Source organism: Trachurus trachurus (assembly GCF_905171665.1).
Source record: "Trachurus trachurus genome assembly, chromosome: 13".
NCBI classification, from domain to species: Eukaryota; Metazoa; Chordata; class Actinopteri; order Carangiformes; family Carangidae; genus Trachurus; species Trachurus trachurus.
Genome location: NC_139892.1, coordinates 18,570,310 through 18,591,855, shown reverse-complemented (window position 1 = coordinate 18,591,855; position 21,546 = coordinate 18,570,310). Strand labels below are relative to the sequence as shown.

The 21,546-nt window shown below is 42.4% G+C and overlaps 1 protein-coding gene across 1 annotated transcript; it reads right to left on the bottom strand.

Annotated features, from left to right (window-relative positions):
- Positions 1–1,124: 1,124 nt before the first annotated feature.
- On the bottom strand, positions 1,125–21,250 carry mmp28 (matrix metallopeptidase 28; the record flags this gene model as incomplete). The annotated part of the gene is made up of 8 exons (XM_083984535.1): positions 1,125–1,519; positions 2,261–2,428; positions 2,750–2,887; positions 7,208–7,453; positions 8,912–9,133; positions 18,228–18,427; positions 19,233–19,303; positions 21,134–21,250. The coding sequence occupies 8 exons, from the start codon at positions 21,248–21,250 to the stop codon at positions 1,125–1,127; spliced, it is 1,557 nt and encodes a 518-aa protein (XP_083840661.1).
- Positions 21,251–21,546: the final 296 nt, after the last annotated feature.

The window sequence follows — 21,546 nt, the reverse complement described above, 5'->3', positions numbered from 1 at the left end:
CCTGTGAAAGATAATATTGTCCTAGTTGAGGAAAAAAAATACTATTAATAAGTTACGAATCCATACTAGCCTGTCAACTAAAACCTAAAAAAGAGTTTAGGTTTGAGCAGGGCAGCTCAAACTGCAGTTACTGGGTGTTACTGGAAAAAAGTCAGGAGAAATCAGCCATGAGACTTTTTAGTGTCTAAACTGTTCAGTGATGCAGAGAAATGTCTTAAGGCTTAGTATTAAAAGACAAGTTGAACAAAACAGATTTCTGTTGTTGTCACTTTATAATGGCTAAGTGTGTGTGTGATTTGACAGTGATGTTTCCCCATGATGTGTGACATTAAGTGGGATGAAAGTCTGAGGAGTGAATGCTTAATGTTTCCCAGATGAGAAATCACACAGTTGTCAAACCGCTGCTGTTCAGCCTTCAATCCTGAACCAGACAGAATTTCATATTTGGTTGAATTTGGAAACATTAATGGAGTTGTTTTGTTCTCTACTTCAGTTTCTTAATATACGTCACACAGCTGCCAGCTTTGTGAAAACACCCACCACTCATCTACCAACCATCGCACTCCACAAGTCGACAACCTGTTCTGCTCTCTTACACATTATCTACTCACTTCACATTGTACCTGTCATATTGCCCAAACACTTGGACCTTTGAAGGCAGCAGTTACTAAAACAAACCACAAGGAGGGATGGACACAATCACAGGCCAAATTAAAGAGCAGTTATTTATACAGTATCAAATATATGTTTGTGACACTGCACACAACATGATAAAAACATTTTAAAAAACACAGATCTTGTGATTTCTTTGACAATGTGCAAATACAACAATAAGGGGATTGGTTTTAAAGATATGGTTTCAAATGATCTAACCACCTAACAACAGTCTGAACTGCACTAAAAAAGGCTTTCATTGAACATCCAGATACAGTAAGACAATTTGCTCTGCGGTATAAATACTGTATGTGCTTCAAAATATGTAAACCAAGTAAGCTTGTCTCTGTAAGTCCTTCTGCAAGATGCAAACTCAATGTGGGTTTAGGCAGAAAAAATATAGCACCTCTGTATTACAGTATCCATCAACAAATTGCACTTAATGTCAGGCTTAGAGCTCCATCTGCTGGTCAGAGGATGTTGTTGCTCTGTGGAGCGTTGCTGCAACCAGTCCAGCTCAGATCCTTCGCCCACAGACCCTCTCTGGTGACTCTCACCTTGACCGGGTCAAAAGTCCAGAAGCGCTGTTCTCTGAACAGAAAGAGGCATCCGCCCGGACGGGTCAGCGCCCCATTGGTCCCCTGTGGCACCCCGGTCCAGTCTGTCAGCCTGCGGGGGTAGTAGGGCTCTTGGCGCAGTGTTTTGAGGTTAAGCACGGAGTAACGGGAGCCCTTGAAGAGGATCATGTGACCCAGCGGGGCGTAAAAGAAGGCACAGTCAGGGTGGTGAGGGAGCCCCAAATCACTGCTCCTTCTGGGGAAGCCGCGGTCCAGCACAGTGCCTGTGTAGCGCCACATCCGCTTCCCTGCAGAGCACGAGAACCAGAGGAGGATTTACAAAAAACAAAGCTAAAACTTGACACGGTTTACAACTGAACATTATGTCAAATGTGTAGAAATAATTTGCAATGCACCATCCAAACATTCATAACACCAATAATTTCATGCAGGGCTCAAGATTTCACATGACACTCACAGCACAAAGTCACTCTGCCACTTGCTGCTTTAAGATACTTGTACTAAAAAACAGAGATAAAACGCATCCTGCTCCTTTAAAACTAAGACTTGACAGTAATTTTATCATGTTTCCTTATCCAAATAATCTTAGACATGTCAGTGTCTGTAGGAAATACAGCCTGCTGCTCTTGACATCGAACGTCAGCAGTGTCTCTTTGAGACAACAAAGGACAGAGAGAGGTGAAGATGATTTGTGGAGCCTCAGCTGGGCGTCTGCATTTTACATAAAACTGTTTTGCATCTCACAGATAAGTGAACTGAGATAACGTCAGCAGGTGTTTACGATCAAAGGTAAACTTGGCAATAACTTCCAGCACATAATTAGCCTTTAGCACAAAGGTGAAACTACTTAATAACTACAGCTGAGGCAGCTAAGTGCACTATAGTGTCTTTAAATAGCACTCTTCTATTTAAAAGGCACACTAGAGTCTATTTTAGGGCTTTAACAGTTGCGTGAAGTTGGCCAGTAGGTTAGAGAATGTCTTTAAAAGGCAGTGTGAGTCACAGTAATGAGCCCAGCGAAGCAGCACCTTTGAAAAAATACCACTTGGAGTCCAGCGGGGAGAAAGCAGCAGCTTCAATGGCCGGAGGGAGGTCAGGCCAGCGCTGGCGCAGAGGCAGAGGGTCACTCACGCCACCTTTAGCGGACACTGTCCAGTACACACTGCCCCGAAACACCAGCACAGTGCCATTCTGGTCTGGATATGCACAGAACAAAGTACAAGGGTAAATACACGTGTAACACATCAAAGAAGGTTTGTTCTAAACTTTGGCTATAGCTGTTTCCACAAAGTAAGTCTACATTAGCATGTATCTGGTTTTCATCAGCCTGCTCTCTTCCTAGTTTTGTTTCATTTCCACTAACATTACAATGTGGTTGACAAAATATTTCAAAATGGCTTTGTTCACCAGTTTGATCACTATGATAACATTAGTCCATCCTGTCTCTGCATGATTTGGTTTTCTTTGTTAGACGTTTCTGACTGTGCGTTTCTAATAATATTTAATTTGAACCTCACCCATAGTGATGGCATCAAAGATGCCCTGGCAGTAGAGAGGCTGGTCTGTGGTCTTCAGCTCAGTGGACTCCCACTCCTGTAGCGTGGCATACAAAACCTGACCTGGCAACCTGACTGGGCGGTCACCTGATGGCTTACCTGGGAGCAAAGACAAAGTCAAAGTCATGAAAGATGCATCCATTCACTGCCGTCGTCCATTATTCTGCAAAACAATTAACCGTCTAGTGATTGTTGTTTAAAAACCACAATAACCAAACAGAACTGTGGCGACACTGTGAGACCAGTCTAATTTCTCATGCATGCCAAAAGCAGTTTACGTATTCTCTAAATTGGACGGCATGGGAACAAACTGAAAGACAAACAGCAGAGACTTCTTCCAAAGCAGGAGTTGGATAATGTTAACATCTAAATCATCTGTCACAGGATGTGGCTGGGTTGATGTATACTGATGGATGACGACACACTGCAGAGGAAATAAACAAAAGGATTCACAGAGAGAGCACAGAACCTTAAACTTATTGAATTTTTTAGCACCAAGCAACAACAACAACAACAAAAAACTAACCACTTATTCTATTTTTCAGCATGTGCAACCTCAAAGTGGAGACTCCAGGCACATGAAATCAAAACAATAAAGAACAAGCCACAGCAGAACAAAAGGAAGAGCACGACATACCAAAGTGTAAGAGTAAATGATGCCGCTTTAGACATGATTACAGCCACTTTGTTTGCAAGGAGCTGAACAAACATTTGTATAGGAGGTGGATAAAATCAGCACACCCAAGAGCAGGGAGAAGATTGCAGGAAAAATAGATATACAGACCACGGTGGATAACACAGACAGCTGCACATAGTATACGAGCAGTGTGGTAAGATAAGAGCTGGAGGACTAAAACCTCCCTCCTTATTCCCTGTTTACATTCATCAGTGGAGGAAAAGGTATTCAGATCTTGTACTAAAGTAACAGTATTCAATGTACAGTTTGGGGGAAATTCTGGTCTTTGCAGTGTTCAAATCTTAATTCTTGCAGCTGATCAAGTAGATTTTAACACATACAGTATGGTGGCTGTGGAATAAATGTAGTGTCAAATAAGAAACAAACATGACACTCGAGTACCTTAAAATCCTGCCCCTCTGTTACACACAGTGAGATCTGCATGCCCTTGTGCTACAAACTACAAAACAAAGAAAATTAAGTAAATTATGAGGATTGAGGTTTTTATCTGTGATGTACGATGTGTGCAACGGAAGTTATTTATAATTTGGAACCAATTCAATATTATTATTACCATTCATCTTCAGTGTGACTGTCCAACTCAAATTGTACATTTAAACATACATTTGAGAAACATAAATCTAAGTTTTCCAATTTGCCTCTATATACTCCACTACAATTGAGATGGAAACTTAACCTCTAACTCTGCTACAACATTTAACATTTTTAGTTTTATGTCACTTTGCCAATACAGATTTTAAGTAACAATTCAACCAACTACATGAACGTACAATAATATCCAAGTATCAATACTCTTAATCCAGTAAAATCAGATTTAATCTTAGAATACTTTCTGCAGTGATTCTTTTACTACTGATATTTTAAATACTTTTTAACTTTTACCTAAGTAACATGTTTAAGTACTTAAAGTCATTTTAACATAGTGGTCTCTCATGTAAGATTTGTAACACGTCCCACCACCACCACCACCACCACCACACTATACATTAAGGTCATCAGACCAGAAACTCTTGATGGTCCCCCGCACCCGTTTTAAAACACGAGGTGACTGCTCTTTCCAGGCCTGTGCCCCTCGCCTTTGGAATGCTCTACCATCGACCTTGCGCAGTATAGAGTCCACTGAAGGTTTTAAGAAAGAACTTAAAACCTATCTTTTTAGACAGGCTTTCAACTGATGTTGACGTTGTGGGGCCTCTGTAAAGTTTTCCTGAAATTGTGCTGTTATGTATTTTTTTGTTGTGATCTCTGTACTGTATTTTATTGCATTTTACCCTTGTTGTAAAGCACTTTGTGATTTTATCTATGAAAAGTGCTATATAAATTAAACTTACTTACTTACTTACTGACTGTATGTACATACGTATATTGTCTAATGAGGCAGAAACACCACATGCGTCTTGTTGAATGTATGCTGCTTTGTTTTTTGTTGCTGAGCAAATCAGTCCCAGATCAGCTCAGGAGACTGACATATTCAGGCTGCCTCACATCTGCTTCCCATCACATCGCCATGCCAACACCCGGGATGGTTGCCTTACACACACCTACACACATCCACACGCACACACACCTACACATACATACACTCCAGTGATACCAGAGCGCCTGCAGACCTGTCAGATGGGCTTCTTGTTCATATCTGCCTCTGGAGCTGTTTGACATTGACGTGGGAGCGGCTGCAGTCCACAGAAATTACAGCCACAGGGTTGAAATCATCATGTGGTGGAAAGAAAGAGCATGTTGCACTTTGCTAAACTCCACCTGAGAATGCTGGATGAACTTTTTGTGAAGCAATAACAAAAAGAGTGTGCTGTCTCAGATTCTTTTAATTACTGACAAGCAAATGTTCCCAAACAAACCACAAACAGCTCCATAACCACCTGAACACTGATCAATTCAACTGCTGCACAGTAGTGTGAATTGCTTTAATTGCAGAGTCTATGGTGACACTGTGAATCAAATGTCATGAGAAATAGATGTGTGTGACTGTGAGTGAGTTTTTGTTTTTTGGGGTTTTTTAAGTCAGAGTGTTACATGAGGCTCTGGGGAGAAAGTGCTGGCAAATATCATTTTAGGAAGCTGATGCCACTGTATCTCCAGAGACAGAGCAGATGGGACTCCTCAGATATTAAAGAGGAAGGAGGACCGACATCTGGACATGTCCTGTCTGCAAAGCGTCTGTTGGACTGGACCCTAGGTTTCGAGCCTAATTACCCAAATGATCGTGTGAGACTGTCCTGCAGCCACGCAGACATTCCTGGAGAAGGCACTGGCCCTCTGCAGCTGCTTTACACCTGCGCTTCAGGGTCAAAGAACTTCATGCAACATGGCCGCATCTTCTATCAGAGCACCACGTCATCATCAGAGGACGTCAGGTGATTAATAAGCTACTTTTGATGCAAACAAGTTAAGACGACGTGTTCTGAAATCAGTTCTTAGCAGCTGTGATAAAAGAGGACGGAAAAAAAAGAGAGCTCTGCAGACGCACATGTGGAAACCTGCCTAACACATGCCAGGAGGGACGACGCACTCAGTAAACAGAAACTTTACATTTGTCATGCACAAAAGACGTATGCAATGCTCCCACACTCTGAACCAGAACCATCAATCTATCACGACAGAGCAGACAAAACTCCCAGGCAAACACCGTGTGTGTGTGTGTTTTTACAGGAGAGCTGATAATAAAACAGAAAATAAGTCACTGAGTGTGTGTGTGTGTGTGTGTGTGTGTAAGTGAGTGTTGTTTTGACGTTCACAGCACCTCTGCTGCCCTCACGTTCCTGCCCACGTCGCCCAGCAGCTACAGAGCTGAGGCTGATAGAACAGACTCTTCCTGCTGTTAAAGGCAAACTCCACTGGAAACACAAAGACGGGATGTTGATTCAGCTCTGTGATGAAGATTTGATGTTTTCCCATGTTTACCACCATGAAACTCAAAGAGCTGGCAAAATACTGTCTGTTCTCTGTCTCGCTGTTTTACAAACTTTACGTTGACTTGGACTCTGAGTCACACAGTCACACTTGTGAGGTTTATTTGTTTATGCGCTTTGAAGGTGCTGTGCACTTAAATGTACAAGTACAGTACAAACAGCCAGGAAGAGACTGCCTGCCTGCCTGCTCTGGATCTTTCTGTATTTTTTCTGTGTCATTTCTAGGTTGCAATGATCTTCTGGAGCTTTGCTGTTCTACATCTTCTCATTCTGCGTTTGCAGCTGGCGACCCTCAGGGCTGCCTCTCAGGCCTTTTCACAGCTCAGTGCCACGACTCCCAATTTAATGGGCCACGGAGCAAAAATTACCCTACTTCTGTTTTTCCTCAAAGACAGCATGGTTTCATAACAAGTCAGTAATTCATGTAATTGGTTCTATGTATTCCAATTATAGTCCAGTTCAAACCACAGTCTCATTTTTCCATCGTTAACTAAGCAGACCTGAGGCCAGACAGTGAGACATTTGTCATCTGTCCACTAAAGAGGTTTTTTTCCCCCCAACCTTTCAAACTTCAAAGACAACATTTCTTTGTGCGTTCAGTGAAGGTGCCATGTTTCACACTGCTCATGACCTTGGGACCACACACTTTCCCTTTAACAAAGAAAACAGTTCCCCTGAGTAGCTGCTTAGTAGCTTGAAATGAATTGAAACAACCCAACAACGTGAGTTTGTGACCTTAAACCCACAAACGGAAACAATGGGTTTGGATAAATGATGTTATAAAGAAGCTCTCACCGTACAGCTGCTGCACCGCCATGATGTCGTCCCAGCTCAGCACCAGGCTGCGGCCGAGCTTCCTGTAGTACGGCGACATCAGAGCGTGACGGACGGGGGAGTGCTCCAGTCCCAGAGTGTGTCCGATCTCGTGGGCGGTCACCATGAACAGGTTGTGTCCTTTGTGTCCGTTCAACGTCCACCTCTCTGCCATGTCGAAGTGGGCTTCGCCCCGACGAGGCAGGAAGGCGTGAGCCAGAGTTCCTCCTGAGGGTCAGAGCAGAAGACGTCAGAGGAAACATGTCACAATAATAACTTTAATATCTCAACAGTCACATCTGGGGATGGCTAAACATTTTATTAAGTGATGGCTCAATGTTGCACAGTTACACCCAATTTTATTTTTTAGTAACAATTTATTTTACAGGGCTGTAATCTCTGACTATGAGGGGTCTTAAAATTAACTGCAATTTGGGATTAATTAGAGGGAAAGAAACAGCACTCAAGTCAGCTGACCATGCAAAAATCATGACAAGACCAAATCAATATGATAAATGTATACATCTTAGTATATGACCAAAACTATGTCCACAGGTTGCTTAATACACTATAAACTAAATGATATATCAACTTTAGGAGAACCACTTGACAAGCCCTTAGGGGTTTTTTGGTTTCTCAGGCACATCTACTGTATACTTGGTGTGTTTTTTTGTTGTTGTTGTTGTTGTTGTTGTTGTTGTTGTTGTTGTTCCACTTTTTAATATGCTGTTTTATATATCTTTCATGTGCTAATAAAAATACAATACAATACAACTATTGTTGCAGTAATGAGAGGAGCTACAACTTTCCTCCTCCATCATGTTTACAAACATGTTAACTCATGTTATTATGTGATTCAGGTAGAGTGTGAAATCAAACCATTACATATGACTTAATCTGATTATGCACATTAATCAGGTTACACACACAGATCCTGTGATCAGATATCAGATGTGCATGTTATCTCATTAAAGGGATAGTTCAACATTTTGGCAAATTGGCCCATTGCCATAATCGCTATAGTCATAGCAGTAGGTTCGTTACTTTTATTTGTCGGTGTAAGCTATTTTTAGAACGGAGGAGCGGAGCGGCTGGCTGTTCAGAGCTACACTATGGAGGCTAATGGAATTTCTTGGTTTCCCTCATCAAACTCATCAAATACAAAATCCCAAAACTCCAAAACGCTTTCGTGGACAAGTTGTGAGCTGCACAATCACCACGCTATGAGATAATAATGGAACGTTACGAAACGGAGCCGTTTTCGAGGTAAATACAGAGTCTGCTTGCTGAAAAACTGTCCCTGAACGCAACGCGCATCAGCGGTTTTGCATGAATTTACCTCTAAAACAACTCTGTCTCGTAACGTTCTATTATTATCTCATAGCGTGGTGATTGTGCAGCTCACAACTTGTCCACGAAAGCGTTTTGGAGTTTTGGGATTTTGTATTTGATGAGTTTGATGAGGGAAACCAAGAAATTCCATTAGCCTCCATAGTGTAGCTCTGAACAGCCTGCCGCTCCGCTCCTCCGTTCTAAAAATAGCTTACACCGACAAATAAAAGTAACGAACCTACTGCTATGACTATAGCGATTATGGCAATGGGCCAATTTGCCAAAATGTTGAACTATCCCTTTAAGGATCAGATATGAATGGACAGACAGTTGTGATGTGTGGTTGACTCTGACCTGGTCCATCAAAGGCGTTGCTGGCCCCGTCGTTGTGGTCTCCCTCGTAAAAGGCCAGTCGGATGTCTGCGGGCCCTTCAGGGGCCTCCTGGAAGACCAGGCCTGACACGTTGCTCCACAGCTGGAAAGCTGCACGCACCGCCAGCCGCACCGAGCCCAGAGACAGATGGCGAGGCCAGTTCACGATCTGGTAGGTCAGATGACGTTTGTACCACTTCTCAGCTGGAGATCACCCACAGAGAGAGAGGAGGGGAAGAGGAACAGAGATATGAGACATGCAGGTATGTATTCATCGCAAACTTACAGCCAGGACAACTGCAGATAAGCTCTGTTCACCAGATAACCAAAACAAAACCTTTGGCAGCGTGCCTGTGAACAAGAGGAGCTCACCTATCCCCTGGAAAACATAGTTTATGAGAAAAAAAACTAACAAAGGAAAAAAGAAGAAAAAATATTAATATTTCATTGAAACATGTACAAAGGGTATTCGTTAACAAGTTTATGAAAACATGGATGAAAACAAAACTGCAATATGATTGGCTTTAAATTAAAACAATAAGATAGGTGACTAAGATGATTATTTTGTTGCTAGTTGATTGTGATGACAGTTAATGTGTCAGAGTCTTTGTATAAAAGACTCACAAGTAAAAGATCAATAACTGGCCTTTTATCTTCTCAGCCTCATCTAACTAGAACCTATAGCCTGTCAATCAATCAAAAATATATCTACAGTAAGACTTAATATAATGTTGTTTACTTTCATTCACATTTCTCAGTCACTCACTGATCAGACAGCTGTCGACGCTCCGCTGGTCTCACTGTCACTCATCACTGAGCTTCAAAGATAATGTTGCTTTTCCACCTACATCTGAATACTGAATGTCTTTGGCAAAAACAAACTACATCAAACTGTGGTCCTCAACTCTGGAAAATGGGGCTTTTTTATGGTCCCCACAAATTAACTGAGAAAAGTTAATACCAAATAAAGGGATAACGTTTTTTTGTTAAGGTAATTTGTTTTCTCTCTTGATGGTCGTATTCCTTTGTTAACTGATGTGTGGTATTTATATTGGCTTCACAGTGTTATCATCATTCATACAACACTTGTGATGGTGTTCTCCACACTGTTATTAATTAGTTCTGTAGACCCAGTGGAGTAGGTGTGTGTTTAAATCTTGAGTTTGCTGAATGTTATAATTCAGATGCCTGACACCCCGTGTTCACCCGAGGTGTTTTGAAGTGGAGTCTTGTCACATCCAACAGGCCGAGCCAAAATGATAGGATGTTAACCATGTTAGTACACAGCTGAGTAAACCGATATGCACTCTGAGTACATGCTTCTCTAAACAGTTTACTTCAACACGCGTGTGTGGTTTTTCAGCTTTGACATAATTACGTGTGTCTCAAACATGCAGAATCTCACATTTGTTCAGGGATAGAGGGACGGAGGGAGGTGGGGAGCGGGTAGTCAGATTCAGCCACTCGTTTCATTCACAAGACTCTAATCTCTTCATATATATACAAAGGATTACACAATGTAGCAATCTGGAGACAAAGCAAACACACACAGGCTGCAGCCCATGCAGCACACACCTCCACCACGACAGGCAGGCAGACAGAGAGGCTGCCCGGCTGGCAGGAAACAATCATTAGATAATGTGGACCTTTAAGGAGAGGCAGCTGGATGCTCGCTCAACACCAGTGTGTGTGAGCGCACAGAGCTGTGTAGTGGAAGAGGTGACGGAAACATCCTCTCTGTAAAAATCAAACATTTCATAACTCAAGACCACTCTGTCCAAAGATATTTTCTGGGATGGTTATTTTTTTTTCCATAAAAAGACATGATGAAAATATTTAGAGTAGATGTTGACTCCCTGGATAAACCTATAACGCTTCACTTTAATACCAGAGTATAAACAATAATCAAAACACCAGAAAAATGTATGACATTGAACGATATATAGTGCATATAACATATACATAGGTCATGTCAACCAATTCCTTTTCTTTATGGATTCACACACACTTTCACACTTGAGGCATAACTATAAAATGGCACCATAAATCATACACACTCAAACTATTTAAGGACGTAGTCGACGTATGTCTGCCCCGGGACATGAAGGCCAAAAGTGAGTGGGAGGTCTGCACACATGCCTGCATTACACACTCCCACAGCCCCTGCACCGGCTGCGCTTGTGGACACATTTATGTTTCAAATTTGAGCTATTTTGATCCAGTTTGTGCTTGGTTAACAGAAAACCCCCCCAGCAAATAGTCGTGTGAAAGATTAGAGCGATAAACAAGAGGTATTCACTCACTACATACTGTGAATTACCAAGAGACCTCAATACTCTCTGGAGGCAGGAAAATATCTGAGTATCTGGAGCCATTAAGACATGGGTTTGGCGGTGACATGAGTGTGTTTCTTTGGGAGTAAACGGACAAACAGAATCTGTGCTTCAGTAGCAAGTGGGTTAAAAAACTTGGTCATTGGCGGGGGTTTTTTGCACAGTTTGCAGAAATGTTAGACAGCGAGAGTGGAAGCACCTCGGGCCTCGAACTGTTCAAGCGCATCTGCCGTCCTACTGATTTACATTAACTCAGGAAAGATACGCAAAGGTCACAAATCAACATCAACGTCATTACAACCTGCACTGTCCTGTAAACGTCTGAGTTTTAAACATGACTTATTCACACAGGTTTGTCAGTGCATCAAAACACTGAAGTCAGGGAGCCCCTTTCCCAGCCCACCTCCATTTCTCACTCCCACATGAACTGTGTGCTTTAAGCTTGTTGCCACACTTTGTGTACAGAAGTGTATTCTCAGCAGAGCTCAGGCGCCTTCTCTCCATCCCAGACTGCAGCGGAGTAAGAGGTCCCCGAGGACGGTCGGCGAAGCCAGGAAGTCCGATACACAAGACATTCCACGACTTCCCTTATGGAAGCAATTAACAAGATGCCCTCTATGGCAGCAGTGTAGGGAGGGTGGGTTATCACAGACATTAGGAAGTGACCGAGATCATCAGATAGCCCAAGTTATTGTTTGTGGAGGCACAGGGAGATCTTGTTTGTTGCTGGTGTTGAGGAGGCTGTTTGACACACGCACACACAGAGATGCAAAGTCTGCTGTCACCGGTGTCTGGACAATTCATTCATTCATTCATTCATTCATTCAATTTTTCTAAATTAATCTAATGATTCATTTCACCTAACTAATGTAAGAAAATCATGTGCAAGTTTTTAAGATGACTGGCAGCAAAATGACAACATACAAAACGGAGCAAAAAATACTAATGATACGATATATGGACTCCATTCTTTGATTATGTGGGACCTTGGATATAGTTTTTTTAGGAAGACCCTTCCTAAACCACAGAATGATGACTGAATTCATAAGGGAGCCTTGGTTGTCTGTAAAATTACCCCCCTTTCTCGCTCTCTTTTTTTTTAGAACATTATATGTATCTTTTTTTATTTTTCTGAATACCATTATATTTGTAAGACAAGACTGTGATATGTTAAAAAAAATACTAATGATACCATGTTAACACTATTGGTATAATGACATAATGTTAACATGGTGACGTTCAGGTTGCTAATCAGGGTCACCATCTTTGTTTAGCATTTTAGCACCAAACACAATGTACAGCTGAGGCCAATGGGAACATCATTAGTTTGGCAGGTGCTTCGGACCGATTTAAGTTTCAACCTGAAAAAGTAGGAAATCACCAAAGCTCCCATTCCTCCTGAGGTAAACATAAAGGTCTGAACTGAATAGAAGTTCATGACGATGCATCCAATAGCTGTTTCAGTCTGGACCAGAGTGGTGGAGAGACAGTGACGGACCAACATGGCCATCAGATCCTGAATTATCATCATAACATGGGTTGTTTTGTCTGGCCAATACTTTAATAGCCAAAGACATTTAACTAAAATGATAGGCTATGAAACAGAAGCTGGAACTGAGGAATTTGTGCGTTTTTGCGTTGAAAACTAATCAAAACCAAATCAGCTGATTGTTGCAGCATGCACATGCTACTGAAACAAGTGTAAAATTGCACTAAATGGTACAGTATGTAGTAAAATGGTGGTGAAGTGAGGGGCAGTTTAATGTACATCAGAAAAACACACACACATGCATCACACTTCTAGCACTTATCTTGGACGAGTGTTGTGGAATGTCAGACCTGCAAATATCAGTGGGAACGGTCGTCAGGTTGTAGCACAACTCGAGGTCTGTTTTTAGTTTCCAGGAAGCTCAGTGGCAGCCATGCTAACACTAAACAAAATCACATCGCACCACAGCTGTGGGTGAATAAACAGCAAGTTAGACAGCGTCTGACTCATCTGCATGTTGCTGTAGCCTGCAGGCTTCATCTGGCAGCCGGTGTTGGTCGTCAAGGGCAAACAGCCCAAACAGTTAAGCATTAAGTCATGGTCAGCCTAGATCAGTGCATGTATCGTCTGCTGCTAAAGAACAGCAGTAATCCATACAGGTGTTTGGACTGACAACCAAAAACATCAATGCAACTGATGCCAAGGCTTCCTTTGAATATCAGTATTTGATCTGATACCAAAATAAGGATTTTTCTCTCTCATCCATGCAAATTTATCCAGCAAGATTATAACTCTAATAAGCTTTCTATTCTCAGTGTATAATGTAAATGTATATGGACTAAGTGCTGCTAATCACAACAAACAAAGAGTTCAATTTATTGTGAATAATTGGGATTAATTTCATTGTATCTGTCCAGTTTTTGTTTTCAGTCACAACCACTAAGGTGAACTTAACTCAGGGATGCCAACGGGTCAGGACCAAAAAAGAGAGGAATTTCCCGAGGGGGGGGGGGGGGGGGGTTGAACTACTGGAAAGTCAATTTCCAGTAGTTCAACCCCAACCAAGTATTGAGTGCATATAGATGGACATCATTTTCAGAAGTCCAACATTTCTATATTATAAATGCTTAAAAAAAAAATTCCTTTGCATTATTTCCATTTTGGAGATACTGATTTTTAGGTCTTCACTGAATGTTAGTCATAATTATTACTATTAAACAGGGGTGGAAAGAGTACCAAAAAAATCTACTCAAGTAAAAGTACAGTTACCTTGATGAAATTTTACTCAAGTAAAAGTAAAAGTACTGGTGTAAAAATCTACTCAAGTAAAAGTAAAAAGTAGTTCATTTAAAATTTACTCAGAGTACAAGTTACTTAGTTACTTTTTTTTTTTTGTCTTGAGGGGGGGGGGGTATAATGGCCAGAGATTGGCCTAACATTCTCCGTTCATGTCTCTGTGTTCCAAATTTGCCCCTTCTCCATCGATACACTGGTCTCCATCATCTTTAGCTCCTGTGGCACCAACTTGATTCTGACCTTCAGACACTGCAATTGTCCAGAGCCAATCAGATGGACAGTTACAGTTACTGGCACTAAGGTTGTCACGATCATGATCATGATACTAACATTTTCAACTCAATATCGATATTAAGGAAAATATTCGAATCGATACTCAATAATACCATTTTCAATACGGATAAAAAAAGAAAAGAAAAATCTCTCTCTCCCTCTTTCACTCACACACACCTGTTTTTTTTCTTGTCTGCTCTCAAGGAGGAGGAGGGGGGGTTTACTGTAGGTTCTCTCTCTTGCCTCTGTACTGTAACTGCTCTGAAGCAGTGGGCTGCTTGTCTGTTCCTTTGAGCATGGCCATGGATCTGACTGGGCTCCTACATTTAACTCAACGGACCGCCGGTCCGGCCTTCAGCCCCGGTGTGTCTGGCACGGTCACCATAAACGTAACCGAATAGATGGACATGCCTGATAACGTTGTCTTTAATCATTAACGTCAGCTTTTAACCGCTAGCTGTGGCTAATGGCTAATATTAAGACGACAACATAGCGACGAGCCCTGTTATGCACTAACTCACGTAACAGTGAGGGGGTAGAGAGGTGTGTACCTGCTGCTGCTGTGTGCGTCTGTGAAGGGAGAGAGAGAGAGAGGCGGCAGCAGCGTACAGTAGCTACTTTTGACAACCCACACAGAGTTATATATTTTTTACTTTGTAACTTAAGCTATTTAAAATGTAACTAAGTAAATTTCTTCCAACAATATGTACTCAAGTAAAAGTAAAAGTACTGATTTTAAAAATTACTCAAAAAAGTACAAGTACACAAAAAACCTACTTAATTACAGTAACTTGAGTAAATGTAACTCGTTACTTTCCACCCCTGCTATTAAAATAAACTGAATAAATAAAGACATGGGATGTTTCATTCAGTGTGTAATGGACATATAGGCCTATATAATGTGTTAGTTTCACTTTAATTGAACACATTCTACATCGCGGAGGCGACGTCTTTCCACTCAGGGCTTCCTGCACCTCTGAAACGGGGCAGAGCTCCGTGGGAAACATCTGCCTGATACAGCAACGTAGGGAACCGTGCATGTCCGCGGCCACAGCTCCACCACGCACGGGGGGAAAACGGCGTCGCCGTCGCACCGACTGCACGCGGATACGCGCCGTTTTAATGAGCGCGCATGTCGCGCGTCTACATTGGAAGAGGCTGTTATCAGTATAATCAGAGACAGCCATGAATGAGTTCGCCTTCACGTGATTGTCACTGTCAGCCTGTTAGAAAAACATTTTACTGACCCCAGCTGAGACCCCCCTCCCAAAAACAAAAACTCTTCGGATCTGAACGATTCACACAAGTCACCTAATTGGTCATGAAAAAAGCGAGTTTCGCTTTTCGGCGCGCTGTTTGCATCCATGTTAACTGCACCGAGGAAGCATTGTCATATATCACTTAAAGCAGAAGTAAGCGATCCGGTCGTTTTGGTTAACTTCCTGTCAGCCGATGGAGTTAGCAGTCCCCGCCCTCGTCCCTACGTCACCACGTTCACGCGCATCCCTTGGCTGCACACACAGAGAGGACCGCCCCTTTATACCGTTCGCTCTCCTCATTGGATAAAGGTTGTAGGATACAAGGAAAGTTTTCTCCTCGGCTTACAGTAGAGCAGAGTGACTGACAGACCCGTGTTTCGGACCAAACACTCTATATAAGTGATTGCTGTCGGAAGATATAACTATTTAAGACTTATATTAACACAAACATTCCGCTTACTTCTGCTTTAATGTCTGTACAAAATCTTTTCCCAGTCCATCTGATAGTGGTGGACCGACTGATCAACATCACCCCACATAGAACATGGCTAAAAACAACTGGAGCTTTCAAATCAATTGTTCCTGCTCCTACTGTGCGGAGTAATTAATCGTTAACCAGAAAGAAATGCAGGTATTACTGGCATTTTTCCATGGCTGACTCTCATGCTCTTGCTCTAAACGTCAGATCCAAACATAAGACTCCCCCTGTGAGCATTTCTTTAAGCCTCAGGCGGAAACATATCTGCAGCTTCTGGAGGACACAGCAACGTGATGTTGAAGGTGGTGGTTACACAACAGTACAATGCTGCTATGACAATTAAATTATTATAGTCTACCACTAAGCTACTTTAGTGGATATACGAAGCCAGATCTGTGAGAGGTTTGACCAGAGGGTGTAAAGATATCTGCTATTAACGCAGCTCTTTGTGTAATAATACTGCTGCCTGTCATGTGAGTCATGTCTGGGACTAAAATAATGACAGAGTTGTTTTCTTACACCAGAGCGGGCTGTAATCCTGCCAAGCAGTCAGTCACTCAGCGAGGTATCCACTTATTCAGCCAGTGGAGATATCTGGCCATAGCCAGCCAGCTTGGCAAACAACGTAATCCAGTCAGTCAGTTGTGGATGAGTTTACCAGAAGGAACATGTCAGGTACCGACATGAAGAGGCAGCGGCAAACATCAGCCGCCGCTGCATTCCCTGAACATTAGCCAACCTCGTCAGTGACAGAAAGGAATGCAGAGGCTTCACACACCATGAGGCTGGAGGCGCAAGGAGAGAAATTACAGCACCGGAGACAAACAGGAGGAACTGGAGACACAAAAACACAGGACCTAAGCCACATTTACACACAGTGCTCTAAAACTACAGCAGGATCCAGATCTGCACCAAGAATTAGACCATTTTTACTTATGCTGTGGGCTCTCTAAGAGGGTTTCATTGAAATTGCAGAATCATGGCTCTGAGGACACCGCCCCACAGAGTTACTAGCATGACTGCAAATATAAAACATTATAAAATGGACCAAAGACCATCTTCCATCCATCCATTAGCTCAGTTTAGTTGTAGTAGTAGTACCACACATATTCACCTTTACCACACATATAAGAGCTTTATATTTACAGTCAATCTAATGTGCATGTTTTTGGACTGTGAGAGGAAGTTGCACCAAAAAAAAAGGGTAATGATCATGTATGGTTGTTTACCATACACAAACAAGTGCAACAACTCCTTCTAATTCTGAGAGATTTTCTGTAAAGCACCTTAAACTGGGAGGTCAGGACCTTGTTCTCAATTACTGCAAGAAATCTGGATGGCTCAGCTGCACTCTTAACCACCGTTAAACACTTTAAATCCTGCAGCCTTTGGCCACTTGAAATTGCAGTGGTCTCCTCACTGATGAATGCCTTTTTTTTTTACTGCACTCATTATATTAGAAAATGAGGATAATCTCTAATAAGAGCCCCTGCGATTTTCTAAAGATATTTAAGGGAACAATCCAACTACACAATTAAGTGGCAGCATTGGTCAAAAGATAAACCATCTGCAGTTTGAATTATTATGGTCTTTATCTGAATTTGAGGGGGAGATTTATTTAAATTGTAGCTTTATAGAGGAAATTGTTCACATACATCCAGAGGAAAAACTGGGGCCAGAGTTGTAGGATATAATGCTGCTGTTTGAGGATGACCTGACATCTTTCAAAACACAGACTGCGAGGCAACATCCAGTGGGTTCAACGGGATCCTCAAACCAAAACCTGCAGAGGAGAATGTAGCCTAGCTCCTACACTAAAAAGAACGAGGTTTTATTAAAATTATCTAGTAAATATGATGTGAAAAAAGATGCACAGACTTGTGTGATTGCAACTAAAGAGCAGGAACCATCCAGGCTGACGCGTGCAACATAACACAGCAGCTTTAATTACAACCCTGAGCTCAATTTGGTGCTTTAGTTTAGGAGGGTGGACACTCCCAACTAACTGCTGTGTCTTTATGGCCTCCCCACAACAGGACAAACAAAACCTCCACTTACAAGGGAACAAATCAGATTGGCTTCTTTAAACACCGGAGGATGTTATTTACATACTGAAAAACACACATATTAACGTTAATGTCCTCTTGCAATGCAGCAAAAGTTGCAGTACCTTGAGCAGCAGAGCGCTTCCTGCGGCTCTGACCTCGTCCTGCAGCGACCCTTTTTCCGGTGAAGATAGTGTTCACTCTCTGAGCCCAGATCTGCTGGCTGCCCTCGTCTGACACGCCACACCGCGGCTCTGACATCTGCCTCAGGGTGGCGCTGTCAAGTTCACCTGTGACAGGAAGCCGGGACAACCACTGGAAATCCCTGCAAAGAGAGAGAGAGAGAAGGAGGAAATGTTTGAATGATGCTCTTCCTGAACAGGCATTTGGCTTTTCAATCATGCCAAGAATCTGTGATTCAACAGGAATTCAGAATTGAATAGAGACCATGCACCCAGTCTGAGAGTCTCGACTTCACTGCTGTTGTTTGCAGCATCTTAAAGCAACGCAATATCAAACAGGATTCTGCCAAGTTTATAAAGGTTTAACATGTACTGCTTGATAAACACAGTGAATGTAAGTTCTTGAATGTAGTGTGGTGTGATGAGGTCATGTTAGGATGACTTTTAGTTATCTATTCTCCAGGAGCAACACACATCAGTTGATATCTGGGGGATCCAAATGTGTCAGATCTGGCTGAATGGCTCGATACTATAGATGCTGCATGTCAACACTGTATGTGCTCATCAACCAGACAGTTTACTGAGTTGACCCATCACTCAGTCCAAGCAAAGCTTTTCAATCAGTTTCCATTACAGTACAGTCGCTGTGCAGGCCAGAGGGCGAGGTTCTTGAAATTCCTGCACAGTTCAGAGAAGGTTCAAGAGAGGTTTCCCGGTGCATAGGTGAGGGTGTGTTTTACTGCCCTGCACCGACACTCAGCCCCTAGAGGCTCGTCTCCTGCTGAGGCCACCCTTCCCCCTGATGAACACTCTCCACACAACCAGCTGACTCAGATTGGCAAAGTGCATCACGTCACATTTGTATGGCTTTTGACGTGCGCACTATGATGTCCACCATTCACTGATGAAAAAAAAAGTTTTATAAAGATGTTGGGCTGAATCACTTACCGGATGGCAGACTGCACCTCCACCGCATTGTGGTTGTCCTGATGGAGGTAGCCGTACTTCTCCAGAAAAACCTGCCATTGAAATCATAATCGTTAACAGTGCTTCAGAAATGCTCATACAAAACAGAAAACTCAAGCGCAAAACGTTTTGCTTCATCACTGCTTCCAGGTGCGTCTTTGTAAAAAGTTCGTAAAATCACATTCTGGATAAAGGTCTGTTGGTTTTATGGACCAGAAATCCCAGAGTAACACAATGCATCTCATAAAAACACACTGGTAATTTCCCACACAGGTAAAATACCCTGTGAGGGAAAAGAAAAGTTATAAAAGTCTAAAGATAGTTTTCCATTTGTGCTGGATGTGCTGTAGGTTGCCAGAAAGGGTGTATAGATGTCTGGACCACCCGTAAGACAAAGAAACCCTTGGGGGTCCCCCTGAAAATTCATATTTATTATTTCACAAGAATTTCATGTAAACATGAAATACCGTACACACAAGTGTATAATGACTCTGAGGCCTAACACCCTTAAAATGTAGTAAAAAAAACAAAAAAAGAACCAACAGAGTTCACGGCAGCAGATGTTGTTGCATTGTGGTTTGAGATTAGTTATGTTGATGGTTTGATATTACGATCTGTCAATCACAGCCCTTGGTGTGTGTATATAGCAGGTTTCATGTTCAGACAACAGCAGGCACAGCTATGATTACAGATGTGGTGAAGCTGGGATGGAAATTAAACTTGAGAAGATGACAGCTGTGCTTGGGCAAAGAAGAGTGCGCAACAGAAAATGTCCCTTTGTCCCATTACAGTGAAATATGCCAGAGGGCTCTGGTTTATGCAAGAACAAGAGGCAAACTGTGGAAACACATGTAAGAGCTTGATGGTATATGGCCCTACAGCTTTGATGGAGATAAATGTGCAGCCTATGGAAAGACAGGTGTCACATTAAACTAGTGCAGTACACAGATAATGTGACTGAAATCCCCAAAAACCCAGAGACATGAATAAGTGATCTTGGCCTATTTTACCGGTATGCCACTATTTACTAAACATGTAGGACTATCTAATTAATCCTCAAGCTCAGAGACGTATTTCTTTATGACAACTTTTAGTTAAATCTTTGAATATCTATGCAGCATTTTTGATTCATCACCACTTCAAATATAGCTGTCTTTCTCTCTCACACACACACACACCTTGTTTTCATGTATCATAACAGCAACATAAACCAGTGTTTTCATCTACATGTGATGCTGAGAAAATAAAAATAGAAACTCAAACAGCCTTATTGGGGATTTAGGAGAAGTGGTGCATAATAAGTCTTCTACAATCACAGATCAACTGTAATTATCTGTATTTTATAGGTGAGGTCGCAGTCACTTTAAAGTTATACACTACTCACAAAAAGTTAGGGATATTCAATTCTCAGGTGAAATATATGGAAAATGTAAAAAGTTCGTTCTACAGTGATAAGCCTATATCATGACAAACATAATAAAAAATGTAAATGTCTCAATAAGTTGTCATGAGACCAAAGGACGTCCACTTCTCTGCCTTTCTGACATGTGCATTCAAAAGTTTAGAGCAGGTCAAATTAAGTTCACCTCTAAAGGTGAATTCTGAAATTTCATCTGAAAACTGAATGCTTTTGTGAGGAGTGTATTTGTAAACCCATTCCTCACGTTGGCAATAAAAGGATCTTGAATGACTGAGGATGTCCAAGACCCCAGACCTAACATCGGGTTAGGACTATTCTTATAGAAAACTTTTTGTTTTCTCCAATGTCCAACTGGCACATGTAAAGTTACCTGAACAATAATTAAAAAAAATGCTGCCGTAAGTTTAGATAAAGCTTTCACCCCATGTGGCTCTGCAGTCACTGTGGGGACTAACAGGAGTACCTCAGGGTCCGGGAGCAGCGCTGATCCTGCGGCCGGCTGCGCGGTGATGAGGGCGCTCACCGCCAGGACCCAGGCCGCCCTCATGTCCCGTCCGGCTGGCCGCGGTCGGCGGCTCATTGCGGGACAACAACCACGCGATTACCGAGCCGCTCCCCGCGGTGAACATGTCTTCTGCTGAGCTCTAGATAGTTTTTTCATTGTCGGTTTTCCCTTGCTGTCAGTGAGAGAGAGCATGCTGCCGCTCGCCCAACACCTCCATCCCTGCAAAGACTGACAGCAGCGAGTCAAGCACCGCGGGTGTTACCGAGGAGGGAGGGGGGGAGGGTCGGCACCGCCCCCTGCGTCCGCCTGCAGCTGAGGGCAAAATATCAGGCAGCAGACTTCTCCCCAACTGCACATAACCGCTGGATCAC